The 18,643-nt window shown below is 41.9% G+C and overlaps 1 protein-coding gene across 5 annotated transcripts in view; it reads left to right on the top strand.

Moving 5' to 3' along the window:
• The window catches only part of CBR4 (carbonyl reductase 4), a 70,899-nt gene that overhangs the window by 14,123 nt on the left and 38,133 nt on the right, over positions 1 to 18,643 (top strand). For 3 of the 5 annotated variants that reach the window (XM_008249624.4, XM_002709317.5, XM_070068284.1), the window contains one exon: positions 6,470 to 10,861. The exons of the other annotated variants lie outside the window; for them this stretch is intronic. In XM_008249624.4, coding sequence (XP_008247846.1) covers positions 6,470 to 6,648 — 179 coding nt within the window. In that variant the 3' untranslated portion in view covers positions 6,649 to 10,861. Of the gene's footprint in view, positions 1 to 6,469; positions 10,862 to 18,643 lie in introns of those variants that run through there. 5 annotated transcript variants of the gene reach the window in all.

The following is an 18,643-nucleotide window of genomic DNA, read 5'->3' as shown; positions in this document are numbered from 1 at the left end:
GGACTATTCTATATGCTACTGCAATGATGGATACATGACATTATACGTTTGTTCAAACCCATGGAACCCAGCAAGTTAAAGGGTGAACCCTAAGGTAGACTTGACTTTATGGACTTTACTCAGTACTGGTTCATCAGTTGTAACGTATGTACCAAACTAAGATGAATATGAATAATAGAGGAGAATGGAGGGTGTGTGGGACAAGGGGGGACTCTGCTTTCTGCTCAACTTTTTTATAAACCTAAAATTACTTTAAAAATAAAGTCTGTTAATTAAGAAAAAACTACAAATAGTGAGAGAAAGGCTCTTTGGACATGTTCATGTGCTCCATATCTCCATATCAAACATGAAAACCAAAGAGACAAAACCAGTATTGATAAGTTCATCCTTTCCTTTTTTTTTTTTTTTTTTGAGATTTATTTTTTTATTTATATGAAAGAGTTACAGAGAAAGGTAGAGAGAGAGGTCTTCCATCTGCTGGTTCATTCCCCAGATGGCCACAACGGCAGAACTGAGCTGATCTGAAGTCAGTAGCCAGGAGCTTCCTCTGGGTCTCCCACATGGGTGCAGGGGCCATCTTTTACTCCTTTCCCAGGCCACTGCAGAGAGCTGGATCAGAAGAGGAGCAGCCGGGACCTGAACTGGCGCTGTTGCCTCAGGTCAGGGTTTTAACCCTCTGTGCCACAGCACTGGCCCCATCCTTTCTTTTAACCTGGCCTCTCTCACTTGATTGACTTTTAGGTTTTTGTTGTAGAGTTTTGTGATGGCTGGCAGGTGTCCGATGATGATTGTCTAAGTATCCCTTTGTAAGTCTGGGAGAAGCTGTGTCAAGCTTCTTCTAATGAAATAACGTCCTTACCTTCCACGCCCGAGTGGTGGAAGGAGAATCTCCATGTGAAGTGAGTGGCTGAACATCATAATTCCAGCTCTGGACTCCTTGTAATCGTGTTGGACTCAGAAGACATTGCTCCTCTCTTGTAAAATCTGGCCTGACACGGAACCAGGCCATAGCAGATATGAACCCAGGCTGTAATATTTAACAGGATCCTTTAAAAATCTTGAAGGTTTTGGCTTTTATCCGCTTTATAATATGGCTTCTTTGATTGTTTTTGGTTTCATAACCTGTTTCTCTGTGTCAAAGGTCACTTTTCCATCACATTAGGATTGTTCTTGAACTTTTCTCACTGCCTAAGTCTTCTTGTCTCGGGTTTGTCTTCTATGCCTTGTTCAGGGTGAAAAGCCCTTCTAATGGCATTACCTTTGTTTCCAAGGGGGCAACACATCAGAACTAGTGTCTATCCAGAAGGACAAATCAATTCCTTTTAGCACAATCTGGATTAAAACTCAGATTAGCAGCACTACTGTTTGGATTGGAGATATTCTATCTACACACCTACCGTGTATGAACCAAGGGTACATTTTTTTAAAGAGATATATTTATTTATTTGAAAGGCAGAGTTGCAGAGGGGGTGGGGAGGTCAGTCTTCCATCTGATAGTGCACTCCCCAGATGGCTGCAACAGCTGGAGCTGGGCTGATCTGAAGCCAGGTGCTTCCTCCAGGTCTCCCACGTGGGTGCAGGGGCCCAAGGACTTGGGCCGTGCTCTACTGCTTTCTCAGGCCATAACAGAGAGCTGGTTTGGAAGTGGAACAGCCAGAACTAGAACCGGTGCCCATATGGGATGCTGGCACTGCAGGTGGTGGCTTTATCCAAAACGTCACAGCACCGGCCTCTGAACCAAGGGTTCTTTTAGGGAAACCCACTAAACTTCAAGTGAAGTTAGGAGGCCATGAAGACTACTTAATGAGCCTTACTTTTTTGAATTGTAGTGTTGTTGATCTGTCATTTTCAATGTAGTTCCTTCATTTTATGATATCAAAACAGCCATACTATTTTAGATCGTACATAACTATCTATAGTTTTAATAGTACTACTGAGTCAGGAATAGAATTTAGTTCAATGTGTCTTAATCTACTCATCTTTTTACCACTAAATGCTGCCTTTGGAAAAAACTCCACCAGAGTCACTTATAAGTCAAGCCTAGCATTTGCTAAGCCATAGTCACAAGATGTTTCTTGCAAACTGTTTCTACTGTAGTTCATTTTTCTTAGATTAAAATGGAACATTAATTTTTCTTTTGAGAGTTTGTGGAGTTAGAAGTATTTTATGGCAGTTTGCTAGAATTAAAAAATACCTTGGAATAATTGATAATTGTGTTATGAATTCTTTGAGAAGATACCATGAATTAAGTATTGCATTCATAATTTTAATTCATTCAACTTTTATAACAAATGTGAGGTGAGTTTCCTTCCTGGGGTACTCTGAGGCACCTTTGAAAATAAGTGTGTCAAGAGACAGCAAACTTTGGCAGTCATGAACCTGCGTGAGAGCAGTCTTAGGATGTTTGGGTTGCCTATTGATGATGGCTCTTTGGTGTAATTAAGTTTGAGTTACAGTTCACTTGAAATTCTGCAGAGGCTGGGTCTCACTGTCTTGTGTCAGCTGCTGCTGCTTTTATCTTGAATTCCTTCTGGCCATCTCATTATTCTTAAGGATGAAAGGAAATGTTGCTGACTTTTAAAATGAACATGGTAAGATTTTACAGCAGAGTAGATAGTATTTCACAATATAGCTTCACAGTGAAACACACAAATAACACAAGATTAGTTTGTTATCCCAGGTCCTCATTACAGACCATCTGAAGTTAGAACTGTGCGTTTTTTCAATAACTTCTTATCTGCATATAAAGTTAATATATATCTGTTGTAAATGTTTAGAAACAATATGAACATACAAAGAAGAAAATAAAAATCACTTGTAATTCTGTTCACTAAATCACCTGTAATTCTGTTTACAAAATATTATTATTTTGATATATTTTCAGTCATTAGTATACATTTTGTTTTTAGTAGTGGTATAACTGAAATCATTTGTAACCTTTTTATATAATTTTCATTCATTTAAATATAGCATCTATAGAATCTTATTTTTTAAGATTTTGTTTACTTGAAAGTCAGAATAACAGAGAGGCAAAGAGAGAGAGAGGTCTTCCATCTACTGGTTTACTCCACAGATGACTGCAACGGCTGGAGCTGTGCCAATTCGAAGCCAGGAGCCAGGAGCCTCTTCCAGGTCTCCCATGTGGATGCAGGGGCCCAGGGACTTGGGCCATCTTCCACTGCTTTCCCAGGCCACAGCAGAGAGCTGGATTGGAAGTGGAGCAGCTGGGATATGAACTGGTGCCCATATGGGATACCGGCACTGCAGGTGGCAGCTTCACCTGCTACACCACAGTGCCGGCCCCATCTATAGCATCTTTTAAAATATCTGCATATTTTAAATAAATTTATCTTGACTTAATTAACCAATTGCTTATTGAAAGACCTTCAGCTTACTTCCAGTTTTTCTGATAAAACCATAACTGTCATAGAAAACTCTGATTATTTCCATAAGACTTTTTTTTTTTGTTTTGTTTTGTTTTGACAGGCAGAGTGGACAGTGAGAAAGAGAGACAGAGAGAAAGGTCTTCTTTTGCCGTTGGTTCACCCTCCAATGGCCACTGCAGCCGACGCACCGCGCTGATCTGAGGGCAGGAGCCAGGTACTTATCCTGGTCTCCCATGGGGTGCAGGGCCCAAGCACTTGGGCCATCCTCCACTGCACTCCCTGGCCACAACAGAGAGCTGGCCTGGAAGAGGGGCAACCGGGACAGAATCTGGCGCCCGGACCGGGACTAGAACCCGGTGTGCCAGAGCCGCAAGGTGGAGGATTAGCCTAGTGAGCCTCGGCGCTGGCTCCATAAGACTTTTAAGAAAACTTTAAAATATTTCTAAGTTGATAACCTAAGATAAAGAAAAGTTAAATTTTTCCACCTCAAATGTCTGCAGCAGCTAGGGCTGAACCAGGCTGAAGCAGAGAGCTGGGAACTCAGTCCTTGTCTCCCGCATGGGTGGCAGGGACCTATGAACTGGAGCCATCATCTGCTGCCTCATTGGGTGTGCATTAGCAGGGAAGTGGAGTCAGGAGTGGAGCTGGGCTGGAGTCTGGGCACTCTGATGTAGGATGCAAATGTCTTAACCCTTGTGCCAAATGCTCACCCCCTAATGTTAATTCTTAATTCAGTGTGTAGTTCACATCTGTCAAGTACTTCAAATGACAGAGCATTTAAGTTGATTTATAGTTGGACTTATAATTGATTTAGTTGTAATATAATCTAATTTGCAAATTATATTTTTGAGATTGCACATTAAACTTCATGTATCATGTCTTAACTTGTAGTCCATCTATTTTTCATGACCTTAATGTTTTTAAAAAGATTTTTACTTATTTATTTGAAAGGCAGAGAGAGGCAGAAAGAGATCTTCCATCCCATGGCTCACCTTTCAGATACCTGCAAGGGCTGAGCCGGACCAGGCAGAAGCCAAGAATTCAGTCTGAGCCTGTCAAGTGGGAGGCTGTGATCCAACCACTTGCTCCATTACCTGCTCCCTTCCTGGGTGTGCATGAAACTGGAATGGAGTGCAGAGCAGGGATTTGAACCCAGTACTCTGATATAGGATGTGGGTGTTCCAAGTGGCATCTCTTTTTTTTCTTTTTAAAGATTTTATTTATGTATTTGAGAGGTAGCGTTACAGACAGAGACAGACAGAGAAAGGTCTTCCTTCCCTTGGTTCACTCCCCAAATGGCTGCAACGGCCAGAGCTGTGCCCATCTGAAGCCAGGAGCCAGGTTCTTCTTCCTGGTCTGCCATGTGGATGCAGGGGCCCAACCACTTGGGCCATCTTCCACTGCTTTCCCAGGCCATAGCAGAGAGCTGGATTGGAAGAGGAGCAGCTGGGACTAGAATCGGCACCCATATCGGATGCCAGCGCCACAGGTGGAGGATTAACCTTTGCCATGGTGCTGGCCCCCCAAGTGGCATCTTAACCACTTTGGCAAATGTTTTCCCCTTGGACTGACTAAAAACTTTTTCTAATTATTCCATGGGATAAACTTTTGCTTGCTTTTTTTTCTTCTTAAAGATTTATTTTATTTGACGGCCGGCTCAATAGGCTAATCCTCCACCTTGCGGCGCCGGCACACCGGATTCTAGTCCTGGTCGGGGTGCCGGATTCTGTCCCGGTTGCCCCTCTTCCAGGCCAGCTCTCTGTTGTGGCCAGGGAGTGCAGTGGAGGATGGCCCAAGTCCTTGGGTCCTGCACCCACATGAGAGACCAGGAGAAGCACCTGGCTCCTGGCTTTGGATCAGCGCGGTGCGCCGGCCGTGGCGGCCATTGGAGGGTGAAGCAATGCAAAGGAAGACCTTTTTCTCTGTCTCTCTCTCTCACTGTCCACTCTGCCTGTAAAAAATTTAAAAAAAAATTATTTTATTTGAAAGAGAGGTAGAGAGAGAGGTCTTCCATCTGCTAGTTTACTCCTCAAATGACCACAACTGCCAGAGGTGGGCAAGGCTGAAGCCGGAAGCCAGGAGCTTCATCTAGATCTACCACATAGGTGGTAGAGGCCCAAATACTTGGGCCATCTTCTGCTGCTTTTCCTATTCCACTAGCAGGGGGCTGGATTGAAAGTGGAGAAGCCCATATGGGATGCCAGTGTTGCAGGTAGTGACTTCACCCGCTATACAACTATGGCGGTCCCATTTTCTTTATTTGAAAAGATAATTGAATAGTGTACAGAATACTGGTTATATGGGTTAAATATTTTATTAGTAATATATGTATTTATATGTCTCAGATACAAATTAGGAGATTTTCATATAAAACTATAGTTCTTCCTGGCATATATCTATATTATTTAGAATTGTTTGCATAATTTTATGTGGCTTTTCAAACTATACAACTTCAGCACATGTTGTCTGCAAGCTCTATTGTATACACCAAAACCTTATTAAATTCTGAATTTTCTGTGTATACTTGAATCAGAATTTGACAGGGCCATGAAGTTGTTTATTCTATGGTTTGGAAATACTAGTCTTTCTAATTGTTAACTAACTTAGCTGTAGCAAGTGGATCGAATTTTTGTCACAATTGCCAGATCAGTTCATGTGATTGTCTGCCTGCCTTGACACTGCTTCTCACTCTTACATACTCACCCAAGGAAAGTTACTGAATTCTGTGGTATTTTGTGTATATCCCTGTTCGGCTGTTCACCAGACTTGGTTGTCTCATGACTGGGTGTGCAAGTGACTGTTTGGTTCATAAATTATGAGTTCCCTAAGGAATGGAATTTAGTTTTATTCATGTTTGTATCCATCCACCTACATTTTGCTTGGATTTGGGCCAGTATTCGGTAAATGTTCAGTGAGTTAAAATGGATATAATTATAGACTTATTTACTTGATTGCTAACAAAACTGTATTTCCTAAACAAGGTCTATTGATACACTCACATTTTCAGGGGCAAGTTTATTTTCATTTTTAAATTGAGCAGATGTGTCAGTTTCTTTTCAACTAAATAACCATTTCTCTTTTAGGATTTGTTCGCACAGATATGACGAAAGACTTGAAAGAAGAGCATTTAAAGAAAAATATTCCTCTTGGGAGGTTTGGAGAAACTATTGAGGTGGCACATGCGATTGTATTTCTTTTAGAGTCGCCATATATTACAGGGCATGTTTTAGTAGTGGATGGGGGCTTACAACTTGCAATATAATTTATAGGTTATTCAGCTATCATGGTAGTTATATATCTATATCTGGCCATTGATGAGATAATCATGCCTACATGAGTGACATTTGTTAATCAAACCTATTGATGCTACATATGTTGATTTCTTTTCATAAACCTGAAAAGGAAAATGTTTTCTAAAGGGTGTGTATCATCTACTTTTGGTTATTTTATAGGCTATAACAAGGCTTTTTAAAGTGATACGTGGTATTTATATATTTTGCCTGAAAAGAAAAATTATATTGCCTAATTATGAGGAATTATTTTATTATATTAGGCTGGGTTTTCTATAAGTTAACCTTTTTTGGGCTGTTGCCAAAATAGAAGAGTATTTGCAGGACATTGATTAGCTGTCCGTATCTTTGCAACCCTAGTAAAGCTGAATGTTGTATTCCTTTTGCATATGCTTAGGCAGTCAGTTTTTATACAGGTTGAAGCAGTTAGGACCAGTTAGGTAAAGACATGAATTGAAAATTGATTTCTTAGAGTGATACTACTCTTGATTAAGCAGCTGGGCAAAATAATTTGAATAATTAAGTGTGGTATCAGTTAACCTCTTTAACAGAAATTCTCAAAGGTGATGAGGATTAATCCTTGCCTTAAAGTTTTAACATTTGATACAATAATGAACTGCATATATCTCCTGAAATTTGAAAATTGCTTTTTACCCATAAAAAACTAAGTATAACATTAAAGTGTTTACAATGGAAAATGCTTATTGAAAATGAATGCAAAAACACTTATAGTATAATCTAGATATACATGTAAAAAAGCAGGGAAAGCCCTAGAGAAAATATGCCAAATACCATAGTTTTCTAATGTGCTGGAATCATATGTATTTTTTTCTTTTGACTTTCTGAATCTTTTACAACTATTCATTTTTTTTTACTGATGTCATTGTGTAAAAAACAAAATAACTTTGAGATGAGAAACAAAGTACAATGAGACTAAAAAAAAAAAAAGCCTTCAGTGTAGTCAGCTACTTAATGTAAGAAATAATAACATTTTTGGGGCTGGTGTTGTGGTGTAGGTGGTTAAGCTGCTGCTTGCTATGCTGGCATCCCATATGAGTGCCAGTTCAAATCCTGGCTGCTCTGCTTTTCATCTACCTCCCTACCGAAGAGCTCGAGAAAATAGCAGAAGATGGTCTAAGTGCTTGGGCTCTGTCAGGTCGAACACTTGTACTGAGTTCCTGGCTCCTGGTTTGGGCCTGGTACAGCCCAGGCTGTTGTGTCCATTTGGGATGTGACTCAGCAGATGGAAGATCTCTCTTTTGCCATCCCTTCCTCACTGTCTGTAATTCTGCCTTCAAATAAATAAATAAGTAAATGTTTAAAAATAACATTTTAAAAGTTAACGATATTTTGTATAGTATTTTAATGATTTTTAACCTAAAATTTTAGAAAGTTATAAAAAAGTATAATAAACAATAACCTAAAATAAATATGAAATAACAGTGAATTAAATGTCTTTACAAGAAATAGTTACAGCATTAGTCTTTAAAGAGAATATTTGCCTAGGAATAGAGGTAAAGACTAACTGAATATAAACTATCAGCATTTATTTTGTTTTGAAATCCTGTGGGGAATAGTGTGATATTTTCACTGTTACTGGATTTGTATTGATTTTTATTTACTTGAGAAATATTTTAAATTGTTCATTTTAAAAATTAATCTTTTTATGGGTTGTTTTGAGATGAACATTATTTTATCTAAGCCAACAATTTTATGTTGAAAGTGCAAAAATATGAATATACCAATAAATTTAAAGTAATAATATCAGAGCTATGTTCTAAATCAAGATTCCTGATATGTCATTTTAAATTTATTTTTGAAATAATATAGATTAATCTGTTCAGGATGTAAGAAGGTTATGGGTGAATAAAATTAGTAATATTAGGCAAATTGTCTACTAGATGCAAGGCATGTTAATTAATTTATCAGGTAGTGTGAGTTCCAGGCATATAGAGGAGATGCGCCACTCAAAATCATTTCAAACGTGGAGCTTCTAAGGTAGGAGATTTATTTATGCAGCTCTAGAATAGGAGGTTTGTCCAGAGCTGTCTCATCTACTGACCTTTGGCTGGCTGTGGTTTTCATTATGGTGTTCTACCCAGGCTTGAGTTCCCTTCTCTTCTTGTTCTTCAGTTATCAGTGAGGGGGTTGATCCAATTGTTGATTAGTAAGAAAGCATATTGCATTGAACATAGGAACACTAAAATGTGGACTAAAGATGTGTTTAGGGGCAGCGTCGTGGTGTAGCAGGTAAAACTGCTGCCTATGATGTTGGCATCCCATATGGGCGCTGGCTGCTCCACTTCCTGTCCAGCTCCCTGCTAATGGCCTGAGAAAAGCAGCAGAAGGTGGCCCAAGATCCTGGGGCCCCTGCTACCCATTTGGGAGACCCAGATGAAGCTCATGGCTTCGGCCTGGCCCAGACTCAGCTATTGCAAGCATCTGGGGAATGAACCACTGAATGGAAGATCTCTCTCTCTCTCTCTTTCTCTCCCTCTCTCTGTAACTCTTTCAGATAAAAATAATTTTTAAAATAAAGATTGGCCGGCACTGCGGCTCACTAGGCTAATCCTCCGCCTTGCGGCGCCGGCACACCAGGTTCTAGTCCCGGTCGGGGCGCTGGATTCTGTCCCGGTTGCCCCTCTTCCAGGCCAGCTCTCTGTTGTGGCCAGGGAGTGCAGTGGAGGATGGCCCAAGTCCTTGGGCCCTGCACCCCATGGGAGACCAGGAAAAGCACCTGGCTCCTGCCATCGGATCAGCGCGGTGCACCGGCCGCAGCAGCCATTGGAGGGTGAACCAACGGCAAAGGAAGACCTTTCTCTCTGTCTCTCTCTCTCACTGTCCACTCTACCTGTCCAAAAAAAAATAAAAAAATAAATAAATAAAATAAAGATAGATCTAGCCTTTAAGTGTATGTATTTACACTTTAAAATAAAAAATATAGCCTTTTAAAAGTATTCTACCTTTTCCTCAGCCTATATCAGAATAGTAGAATACATGCAGAGATCTTGAAATAGGTCAAGTCCACCTTCACTGCTGCACTCCAGGTGAGTTCTCACACACTCCCATTCACCTGGTAGATTTTTAAAAAATTATTTAAAATTTTCATTTTTTAGAAATATTTTATTTGAAAGGCAAAATACAGAGAGAGAGAGAAATCTTCCATCTGTTGGTTTGCTCCCCAAATGGCTGCAACTGCTGGGGCTGAGCCAGGCCAAAGCCAGGAGCCAGGAGCTTCTTTAGGGTCTCCCATGTTGGGGCAGGGGCATAAGCACTTGGGTCATCTTTTGCTGCTTTCCCAGGCTCAGTAGCCGGGAGCTGGATTGGAAGTGGGGCAGCCAGGACTCAAACCAGCGCCAATATAAGATGTTGGCATTGCATGTGGTGGCTTAACCCTCTATGCCACAGCACCAGTACCCTAAGATTTTTGTTTTTATTTGAAAGGGCAGGGAGAGGCAGAGAGAAAAAGAGAGGTAGAGGAGGAAGGAGACAGGAGACAGGAAGGCAAAGACTTCCATATGCTGGTTATTACCCAAATGCCCCAATAGCTGGGGCTGGGCCAAGCTCAAGCCAGGAGCCCAGAAGTCAGGTGGATCTCCTTTGTGTGTGGCAGGGATTTGCTGTCATTAACAGGAAGCTGGAATTGGAAGCAGAGCTTGGACTTGAATCTAGGTACTCAGACATGAGTTATAGGTGTCGTAAGCAGTGTCTTGACCACTGTGTGGAGAGCACCCTCCCCTGACCTGGTGGTATTTGCATTCTGTTTCTGAAATTAGCTGCTACCTTACAGAGGCTCAAGAACTTCAGACTTCTTAAGACATATCTCTGTTACCTGACTCCTAGAGCACATAATCCAGCCTGTGTTTAGCATTAAACAAAAAATGGTTAAAGCCAGTGTATTAAAATATTTGCATTGAAGGTTTTAAAGTTTGTGTTCCTTCTATTCATATTCAGCTGAGAGTGTGTGTAACTTTTTTAGAGTTAGAATTATTATAAATTTCTTTGGAGGGGAAGAAGTAATTTGTGCCGAGAAATCATTTAATTTACATGCTTTTGTTAACCAGAAGAAAGGCAGAAGACTATTCTGGATATTCAAGAGTTGTACCTTCCAGTGTTGAAACCTTTTCTCAAGCTTTATTGTCCTAATTTGACCTATTATTCTTAAATAAAGAATTTAATAATTAACTTTCTTTTATGGTGATTTTGTCTTTAAGCTACACTGTAAGCTTGTGAGAAACCATGTAGTGTTCTCCTTCATTTAGCTAATTAAGGAAATCAGCAAATATTTATTGTACTTCTGTTGATTTCCCCATCTTACCGACTTGGCTCTGAGTACTGTGGACATAGTAAGTAAATACTAATAAATCGGGATATCTCTTTAATGATTCAGCGTCATCAGTCTTTACACTGGGCTGTAATCGGGGAGGTTGTTGAGAAATATGTTCGGAGTTAGTGCTACCTGGGAATTGCAGCTTTTGATCATATTTCTGTGATGTGCCTCCCTTTTCTTGTCATTTATCTCTTACTTTGATGTTTATTTTCACTGTATAACTGAATTTGCAGTGTTAAGCCTATCAACTATTTTCTTAGTATGCTTTCAGTGAGTAATTACCACTTATTAATTTGGAATTCTTAGGCTAGTAATCAAAATGGAGATGGTATCATCTGTAGGACTTAAACATTTTTAAAACACATATCAGAAGTCTTTTCCTTCGAAATTTTTGATAGATGGGTAGGGCAGAGGGAGGGAAGTAAGGCGATGTTTTCAGGAAAAGTTTGCATTGATTCAGATTACTCATTCTTTCATGAAATGAATATTTATTCTTTGTTGCTGTAGATCAGCCACCACTAATCATGGGCAGTACATGGTAAGGAGAAGAAAAAGAAACCCTGATTTCCTGGAGCTCGTAGACTGATAGGGTAAAGTGGAGGCAGAGGGCAAGCAGACCTTAAACAACCACACAAATGTAAAATTGAAACCAAGCTAAGCACAAGAATGTTGGTAAGTCATTGTTGGAGGAGTTGGACCTATTTTAGAAGGTCAGGAACGACTTCTGTGAGCAGGGAGATTTAGCAGTAATTCTGTTCAGTGGCAACAGCATGTGCAGCAATCTTTTGGTGAGAGGAATGATGAGTCGGGAGGTGAAAGGCTGTGGTGCTTGGAGTGCAGAGCAGAGCGGAGCATGTCCTGGGGTGAGGTAGAAGGGCCAGACCATGCTAAGGCCATTCATAGACCATGTTAACAGTTTTGAGCTTTATCCAAAGAGCCATTGAAGGATTTCAAATAAGAGGATATCTGATGCATTTTGGAAAGATTTTTCTAGTAATAGTCTGGAGAAAAGGTTCAAAGGGGGACGGCGCTGTGGCGCAGCAGGTTAACACCCTGGCCTGAAGCGCCAGCATCCCATATGGATGCTGGTTCAAGTCCTGACTGCTCCACTTCCGATCCAGCTCTCTGCTATGGTCTGGGAAAGCAGTAGAAGATGGCCTAAGTCCTTGGGCCCCTGCACCCACGTGGGAGACCCGGAGGAAGCTCCTGGCTTCAGATCGGTGCAGCTGTGGCTGTTGTGGCCATCTGGGGAGTGAACCAGCAGATGGAAGACCTCTATCTCTGTCTCTACCTCTCTCTTTAACTTTGTCTTTAAATTAAATAAAGGTTCAAAGGGGCTCATATAATGCAAGAAGACCATTTGTAGTAGGTCAAGTGAAAGATGATGGAAGGTCAACTCTAGGGTAGAGGAAATAGAAATGGAGACAAGTGGTCAAACTTAAGATTTAGGAAATAAAATCAGTGCTTGGTGGTCAGTATGATTTAGGTAACAGATATGTTTTTGATTTATAAACCTGCATGTGCTATTTACATGCCATTCACAGGAAAAGAGTAGAGCAGGTTTGGGAGTATCATGAGTTCAGTTTTAAGCATACTAAATTTGAGATGTTTGGGAAATACGTAAGAGATGTCAAATATGTGTGGGTGAGGAACTCAGAGGGGAAGGTCTGGGCAAGAAATGTTGAATAAGACATTTCTGGGGGCTGGCACTGTGGCACAGTGGGTTAACACCCTGGCCTGAAGCGCCGGCATCCCATATGGGCATCAGTTTGAGACTCGGCTGCTCCACTTCCCATCCAGCTCTCTGCTATGAACTGGGAAAGCCGTGGAAGATGACCCAAGTGCTTGGGCCCCTGCATCCATGTGGGAGACCCAGAAGAAGCTCCTGGCTTTGGATCGGCGCAGCTCTGGCTGTTGTGGCCAATTGGGGAGTGAACCATCAGAACCATCGGATGGAAGACCCGCCCCTCCCGTGTAACTCTGGATTTCAAATAAATAATTCTTAAAAAAATTTTCTGTAGAATTGGTAATAAACATCTTGAGCATTAAGGAATGGAAGAGATTGCTAAGGTAGGGTATTTGCAATATTTTTTATTTTATTTTATTTATTTGAGATGTAGAGTTGCAGACAGAAAGGTCTTCCATCTGCTGGTTCACTCCCCAAATGGCTACAATGCCTGGAGCTGAGCAGATTTGAAGCCAGGAGCCAAAAGTTTCTTCTGATCTCCCACACAGGTGTAGGGGTCCAAGCACTTGGTCCATTTTCTACTGCTTTCCTGGGCCATTAGCAGAGAGTTGAATCAGAAGTGGAGCAGCCACAACATAAACTGGTGCCTATATGGGATGCTGGTGCTGCAGAGGCTGAGCTTAGTATGCCACAGCGCCTGCCTCAAGGCTTTCATAGCATATTCTATGTGCCAAGCACTGTTCTGTGAGAATAGGGTGAGGCTGTGAGGAACACTGGCATTTAATGACTGGTTAGAGATAGGTGAGCCTGTACAGGAGACTGAGAAGCATTAGTCTGGAGTGGTAGTAAAAACTGGGAGAATGCTATGTCCTGGAAGCCAAGGAAAGAACATTTTCTGGAAGGGAAGGGTCCTTCACATTGTTGCTGCTGGGGCTATTATTAAGTGAGGTGTCAGAAGGTGGTTTCGTAATATGGAAACCATTGGTTACTTCAGTATGAATTGTTGTTTTTGTATTGATAGGGACAGAAGGCAAGTGGAAGAAATTGAAATTAGATCTTCACATTATATCCAAAGATCAATTCCAGGTGGAAAAAAGATTTAAATGTCAAAACAAAGTACTTAGTAGAAACTACATAGCTGAATATTTTTTCTGGGGTGTGGTAGTTCTTAAAAAGAAAAAATACTAGTTAAATCCTTTTATTTATCAAGATAGCAAAAGACTGATTACTTATAGAAGGCTTTATGTAATATGGATAATAAAGAGTCACTATCAAGACTATATAAAAAACATTTATCAGTCAGAGTAACCAGGAGGAAAGTGGGTTAGATACAGAACAGGCCTTTCACAGGAGAGGAAACATGGCACACACATGCTGACCATGTGTGCGAACTAATGAGAGGTACTGCAAATCAAGACCCTATGAGATTTCAGTTGACATTCAAGTGGAAAAAAATGTCTAATTGATTATCCCAAGTGATATAAAACAGGCCTTCTCAAACTTTAGTTTGAATCACCTGTGGATCTTAGAAATGCAACTTCTGAGTTAGCAGATTTGGAGAAGAGCGTGGGATACTGCGTTTCCTAGAAATTTCCAGGTGATGCCAGTTAATACCACAATCGAATTTGTGGACCATAATTTTAAAGAAAATCTATTTACTGATTTTTTTTCTTTTACTTATTTGACACGTAGAGTTAGACAGACAGAGAGAAAGGTCTTCCTTCGTTGGTTCACCCCCGAAATGGCCACTACGGCTGGCGTGCTGCTGCACTGATCCGAAGCCAGGAGCCAGGTGCTTCCTCCTGGTCTCCCACGCGGGTGCAGGCGCCCAATCACTTGGGCCATTCTCCACTGCCCTCCCGGGCCACAGCAGAGAGCTAGACTGGAAGAGGAGCAACTGGGACTAGAACCCGGCGCCCATATGGGTTTCCGGCGCTGCAGGCAGAGGATTAGCCAAGTGAGCCACGGCACCGGCCCCTGATTTTTCTTTTTTAAAATTTTTATTTTATTCGTATGAGAGAGACACACACAGACATACTGTCTGCAGATTTAACTCCCCAAATGCCTGCAACAGATGGGACTGTGCCAGACCAAAGCCAAGAGCCTGAAATTCCTTTGGGGTCTCTGAGTTGGATGGTAGGAAACCAAATAGCTGAGCTATCACCTGCTGCCTCCTACAGTGCGCATTATCAGGAAGCTGAACTGAGAAGCAGAGCAGGAACCCAAACTCAGGTACCCCAGTATAGGATGCAGGTGTCCCAAGTGGCACATTAATGTGCCAACATTTTAATGCATTTTAAACCCAAGAAGTGTTTAAGAGGAACTTGGCCTTAGACCGTCTATCTGCAGTGCTTCTGGGAAGCATATTCTGCAGATGAGATTCTGTCGGTCCAGTCACTGGCTAGAATGGCATAGACTCCATTGTTAGTGGAGATGAGATGATAATCCCTTACGTTACAGCAGTACATTAGTGCAGCTTCTCATCTGGTGAATTAGAATGGCAGGTAGTTGAGAATCCACTGGCAAGCAAATACCTTTAACTTTCATGGCACGTGGGGGAAATGGTAGTTATAGGGGCTGTGGAGTTGGTTGCCTGTTGCTAAGTTGCACTGATACATTAAAAAAAAGAAAAGAAAAGCTCACGTTAGCCATTTACCAACTTGGGATGCAACAGGATAGTCAGGAGTCAGCATTTAAAAGTAGGCATCTTTTTGTAGTTTATACTGGGTGAAGATGAAGCCCAAGACTTAATAATAGAATACACGGGCTACAAACAAAGCAGATTTCTCAGCTTTGGTGAGTCTCCTGTGTAAAGGGCCCTGGTTGAAGAGGCCTGGGGTGGGGTATTTGGCTCTGTGAGCTTAAGAATATTGATCCCTGGGGCTGGCACTGTGGCATAGCAGGTAAGTCCTCTGCCTGCATGCTGGCACTCCATATGGGCACCAGTTCAAGTCCCAGCTGCTCCACTTCTGATCCAGCTCTCTGCTATGGCCTGAGATAGCAGTAAAAGATGGCCCAGGTCCTTAGGCCCCTGCATCCACATGGGAGACCTGGAAGAAACTCCAGGCTCTGGATCTGCCCAGCTCCGGCAGTTGTGGCCATTTGGGGAGTGAACTAGCGGATGGAAGACTTCTCTCTCTCTCCCTGTCTCTACCTCTCTGTAACTCTGCTTTTTAAACACATAAATTAAAGAATATTGAGCACTAGAGTCCCATGAATCCTCAGGACCTAGAGGGGTGGCTCACTTCCCCTTGCTAGGGGACAGGAGCTGCTACTTCTTGGAAATTATTCAGAACCTTTGACTGAGACAGATTTCTTGCAAGCCAGTACTTATTCACCCCAGAGCTACCTCCCTCTTCTCTTCTGGCTGTGAGATCAAACACTAGGGTCAAGCTTACCATGAGCTGATAGAGAAGTAAGGATCCTTCGAGGAAGTAGAGATAGTCAAGGAGCAACAGGACCTGGCAAATAAGTATTCATTTTTTATTGTTACTGTAACACAACATCACAAACTGGGCATGTTAAAACAGTATCCACTTATTATCTCAAAGTTCTGTAGGTCAGAAGATTGGGTGTTGGCTTATTTGGATCTTTAGTTTAGAGTTCCAGAAGGCAAAGATCAAAGTGTGGTAGAGCTGGGTTCCTTTCTAGAGGCCCTGGAAATGATCCGTCTCAGAGCTTGTTCAGATTATTGACGAAATGCAGTGAATGGTGGTTAAAGGTCCGAGATCCCACTTTTCCAGCTGCCTGGCTGCTGGCGGCCAGTCTCCTCCTCGAGCAGATTATACACCATGAAGGCGGGGACCCACCTGTTCTCTGAATCTTTCCAGCTTCTTCTTTCTGACTAACGCCAGAAAAAACATCTCTGCCTTTGAGGGTTCATATGATTACATTGGGTCCAACTGTATATTTTGAGATCTGTAACTATAATTTATATCTGCAAAATCCTGTTAGCAGTGCCCTGAACATTACAGGATCCAGGGATTAGGAAAGGCCTGGACACCTTTTGGGGTCTGCTGTGGTTTAGATCTGGTTTGCCCACTAAAGGTTCGTATGCCGGAAGCCTGGTCCCCCGTGTTAACAGTGTTGTGATGGAAGAGATGGGGCCTAGTGGAGGCTGATTAGATTGTGGGGGTGAGTTGGATCCTGTGGATCTTGACTGCTTTAGGTCTGGAGAGCGTGTCGTTACTGCTTTTTCAACTCCTAGCTGCTAATCTTCATTGTGCGTTGAGGGACAGTAATTATATTCCCAAAGGCTTTTTGCTGTTTTCCTTTAGTCTGCAGGTGGCCCTCTGTAGCCCATGCTGGGACTGATGTTACAGTAGCTATTTAAAGCATATGCAGGAGTTGGTGAATTTGCTAATACTCTTGGGAACCAGGTGCTACTGTCATTTTCAAGGCATTGTTCACGGGGTATGCCAGTTCTGTTATATTCTGTGGATGAATAAGTGATTATTTCAACAGTTATCCATCAGATACCTTAAAGAACATCTAAGTTCTGATAAAGTATTTGGAGTTTAAAAATTATTATATTTTAAATGAGCCCTATTTATGTATTTAGTTTTATTTTATTTGATATGTGGAGAGACAGAGTTTCCACCCACTGACTTACTCTCCAGTACCCACAGTAGCTGGGGCTAGGTCAGGCTGATTCTGGGAGCCAGGAAATCAAGTCTCACGTGTAGGTGGCAAGGACCCAATTATCCATTACTGCTGACTCACAGGTACACATTAGCAGGAGTTTGGAATTGGAAGAAGAGCTGGGACTCAAACTCGGGTACTCTGAAATGGGATGTGGGTTTCACAAGTGGCATCTTCACCTGCTATACCGAACAACCAAATTTAAAAATTATTAGCATCTTAGTTTTTTCTAACCATTGTGTTATGATGTCATGGGCATCACACTGGCTTTTGACAGCAGGTGGGCTCGACTGTGACTTGGGCTCTTTGACAAATGTTCCCAGTGGTTCCAATCTCGCCTGAAGCTGAAATCAGCTCCAATTAATATCAAGGCTTCAAGTCATAGAAATCCTTGCTCAGATCTTCCATTTGTTTTAGTGGAAAAAACAGATTTTGAAGGCCTAGAAATAGAATTTTATTTTAGCACTTAGAGTTCTACTTGGGCAGTTAATTAAATGATCTGAATAATAGGTTTTGAATACTCAAAGTGAGGAGTATGCTGTTAGATGAAGTAAGTTTTATGAAGTGGTTTGTGCCCAGTACACATTTAATACTGGTTAGTCTATTTTTTCTTCTTCTTCTCTGATTTAACAGTATGAATTCTTTTTTTTTTTTTTCCTTCCCTTGACTTCTGTAACTTCTCATTCCTGGTTTCCCTTCTGTCTTTCTGGTCAGTCTTGATTTCCTTGTGTGCTGCTTTTACTAGTCTGGTGTCTTGGTGATTTCTCATAGTTCTGTTCATTTGTTCGTTCGTTCTTTCTTTCCTTCTTTCTCTCCCTCTCTCCCCTCCGCTACCCTCCCCTCCCCTCCCCTCTCTTCTGCTCCCCTCTCCTCTCCCCTCCTCTCCTCTCCTCTCCTCTCCCCTCCTCTCCTTCTTCTTTTCTTGTTACAGAGAAGCAGAGAAAGAGAGAGAGATCTTTCGTCTGTTGGTTCACTCCCCAAATGGCCACAACGGCTAAAGCTGGGCCGATTGGAGCCAGGAGCTTCTTCTGGTTCTCTCACGTGGGTACAGGGGCCCAAGGACTTAGGCTATTTTCTTCTGCTTTCCCAGGCCATAGCAGAGAGCTGGATTGGAAGTGGAGCAGCTGGGACTCAAACTGGTGCCCATATAGGATGCTGGCCCTGCCAGTGGTGGCTTTACCTGCTACACCACAGCGCTGGCCCTTCAAATGTCTTCTTGTTCAAAACATTTTCATTAGCACTCTAGCCATTCTTACAGTTTTCATGAATCTACTGACAGTATCCGAGTATAGCTTCACTTCAGTGTTTT

This window comes from Oryctolagus cuniculus, chromosome 2 (assembly GCF_964237555.1).
Source record: "Oryctolagus cuniculus chromosome 2, mOryCun1.1, whole genome shotgun sequence".
Classification (NCBI taxonomy): domain Eukaryota; kingdom Metazoa; phylum Chordata; class Mammalia; order Lagomorpha; family Leporidae; genus Oryctolagus; species Oryctolagus cuniculus.
This window is presented reverse-complemented; position numbering and strand designations above follow the sequence as displayed.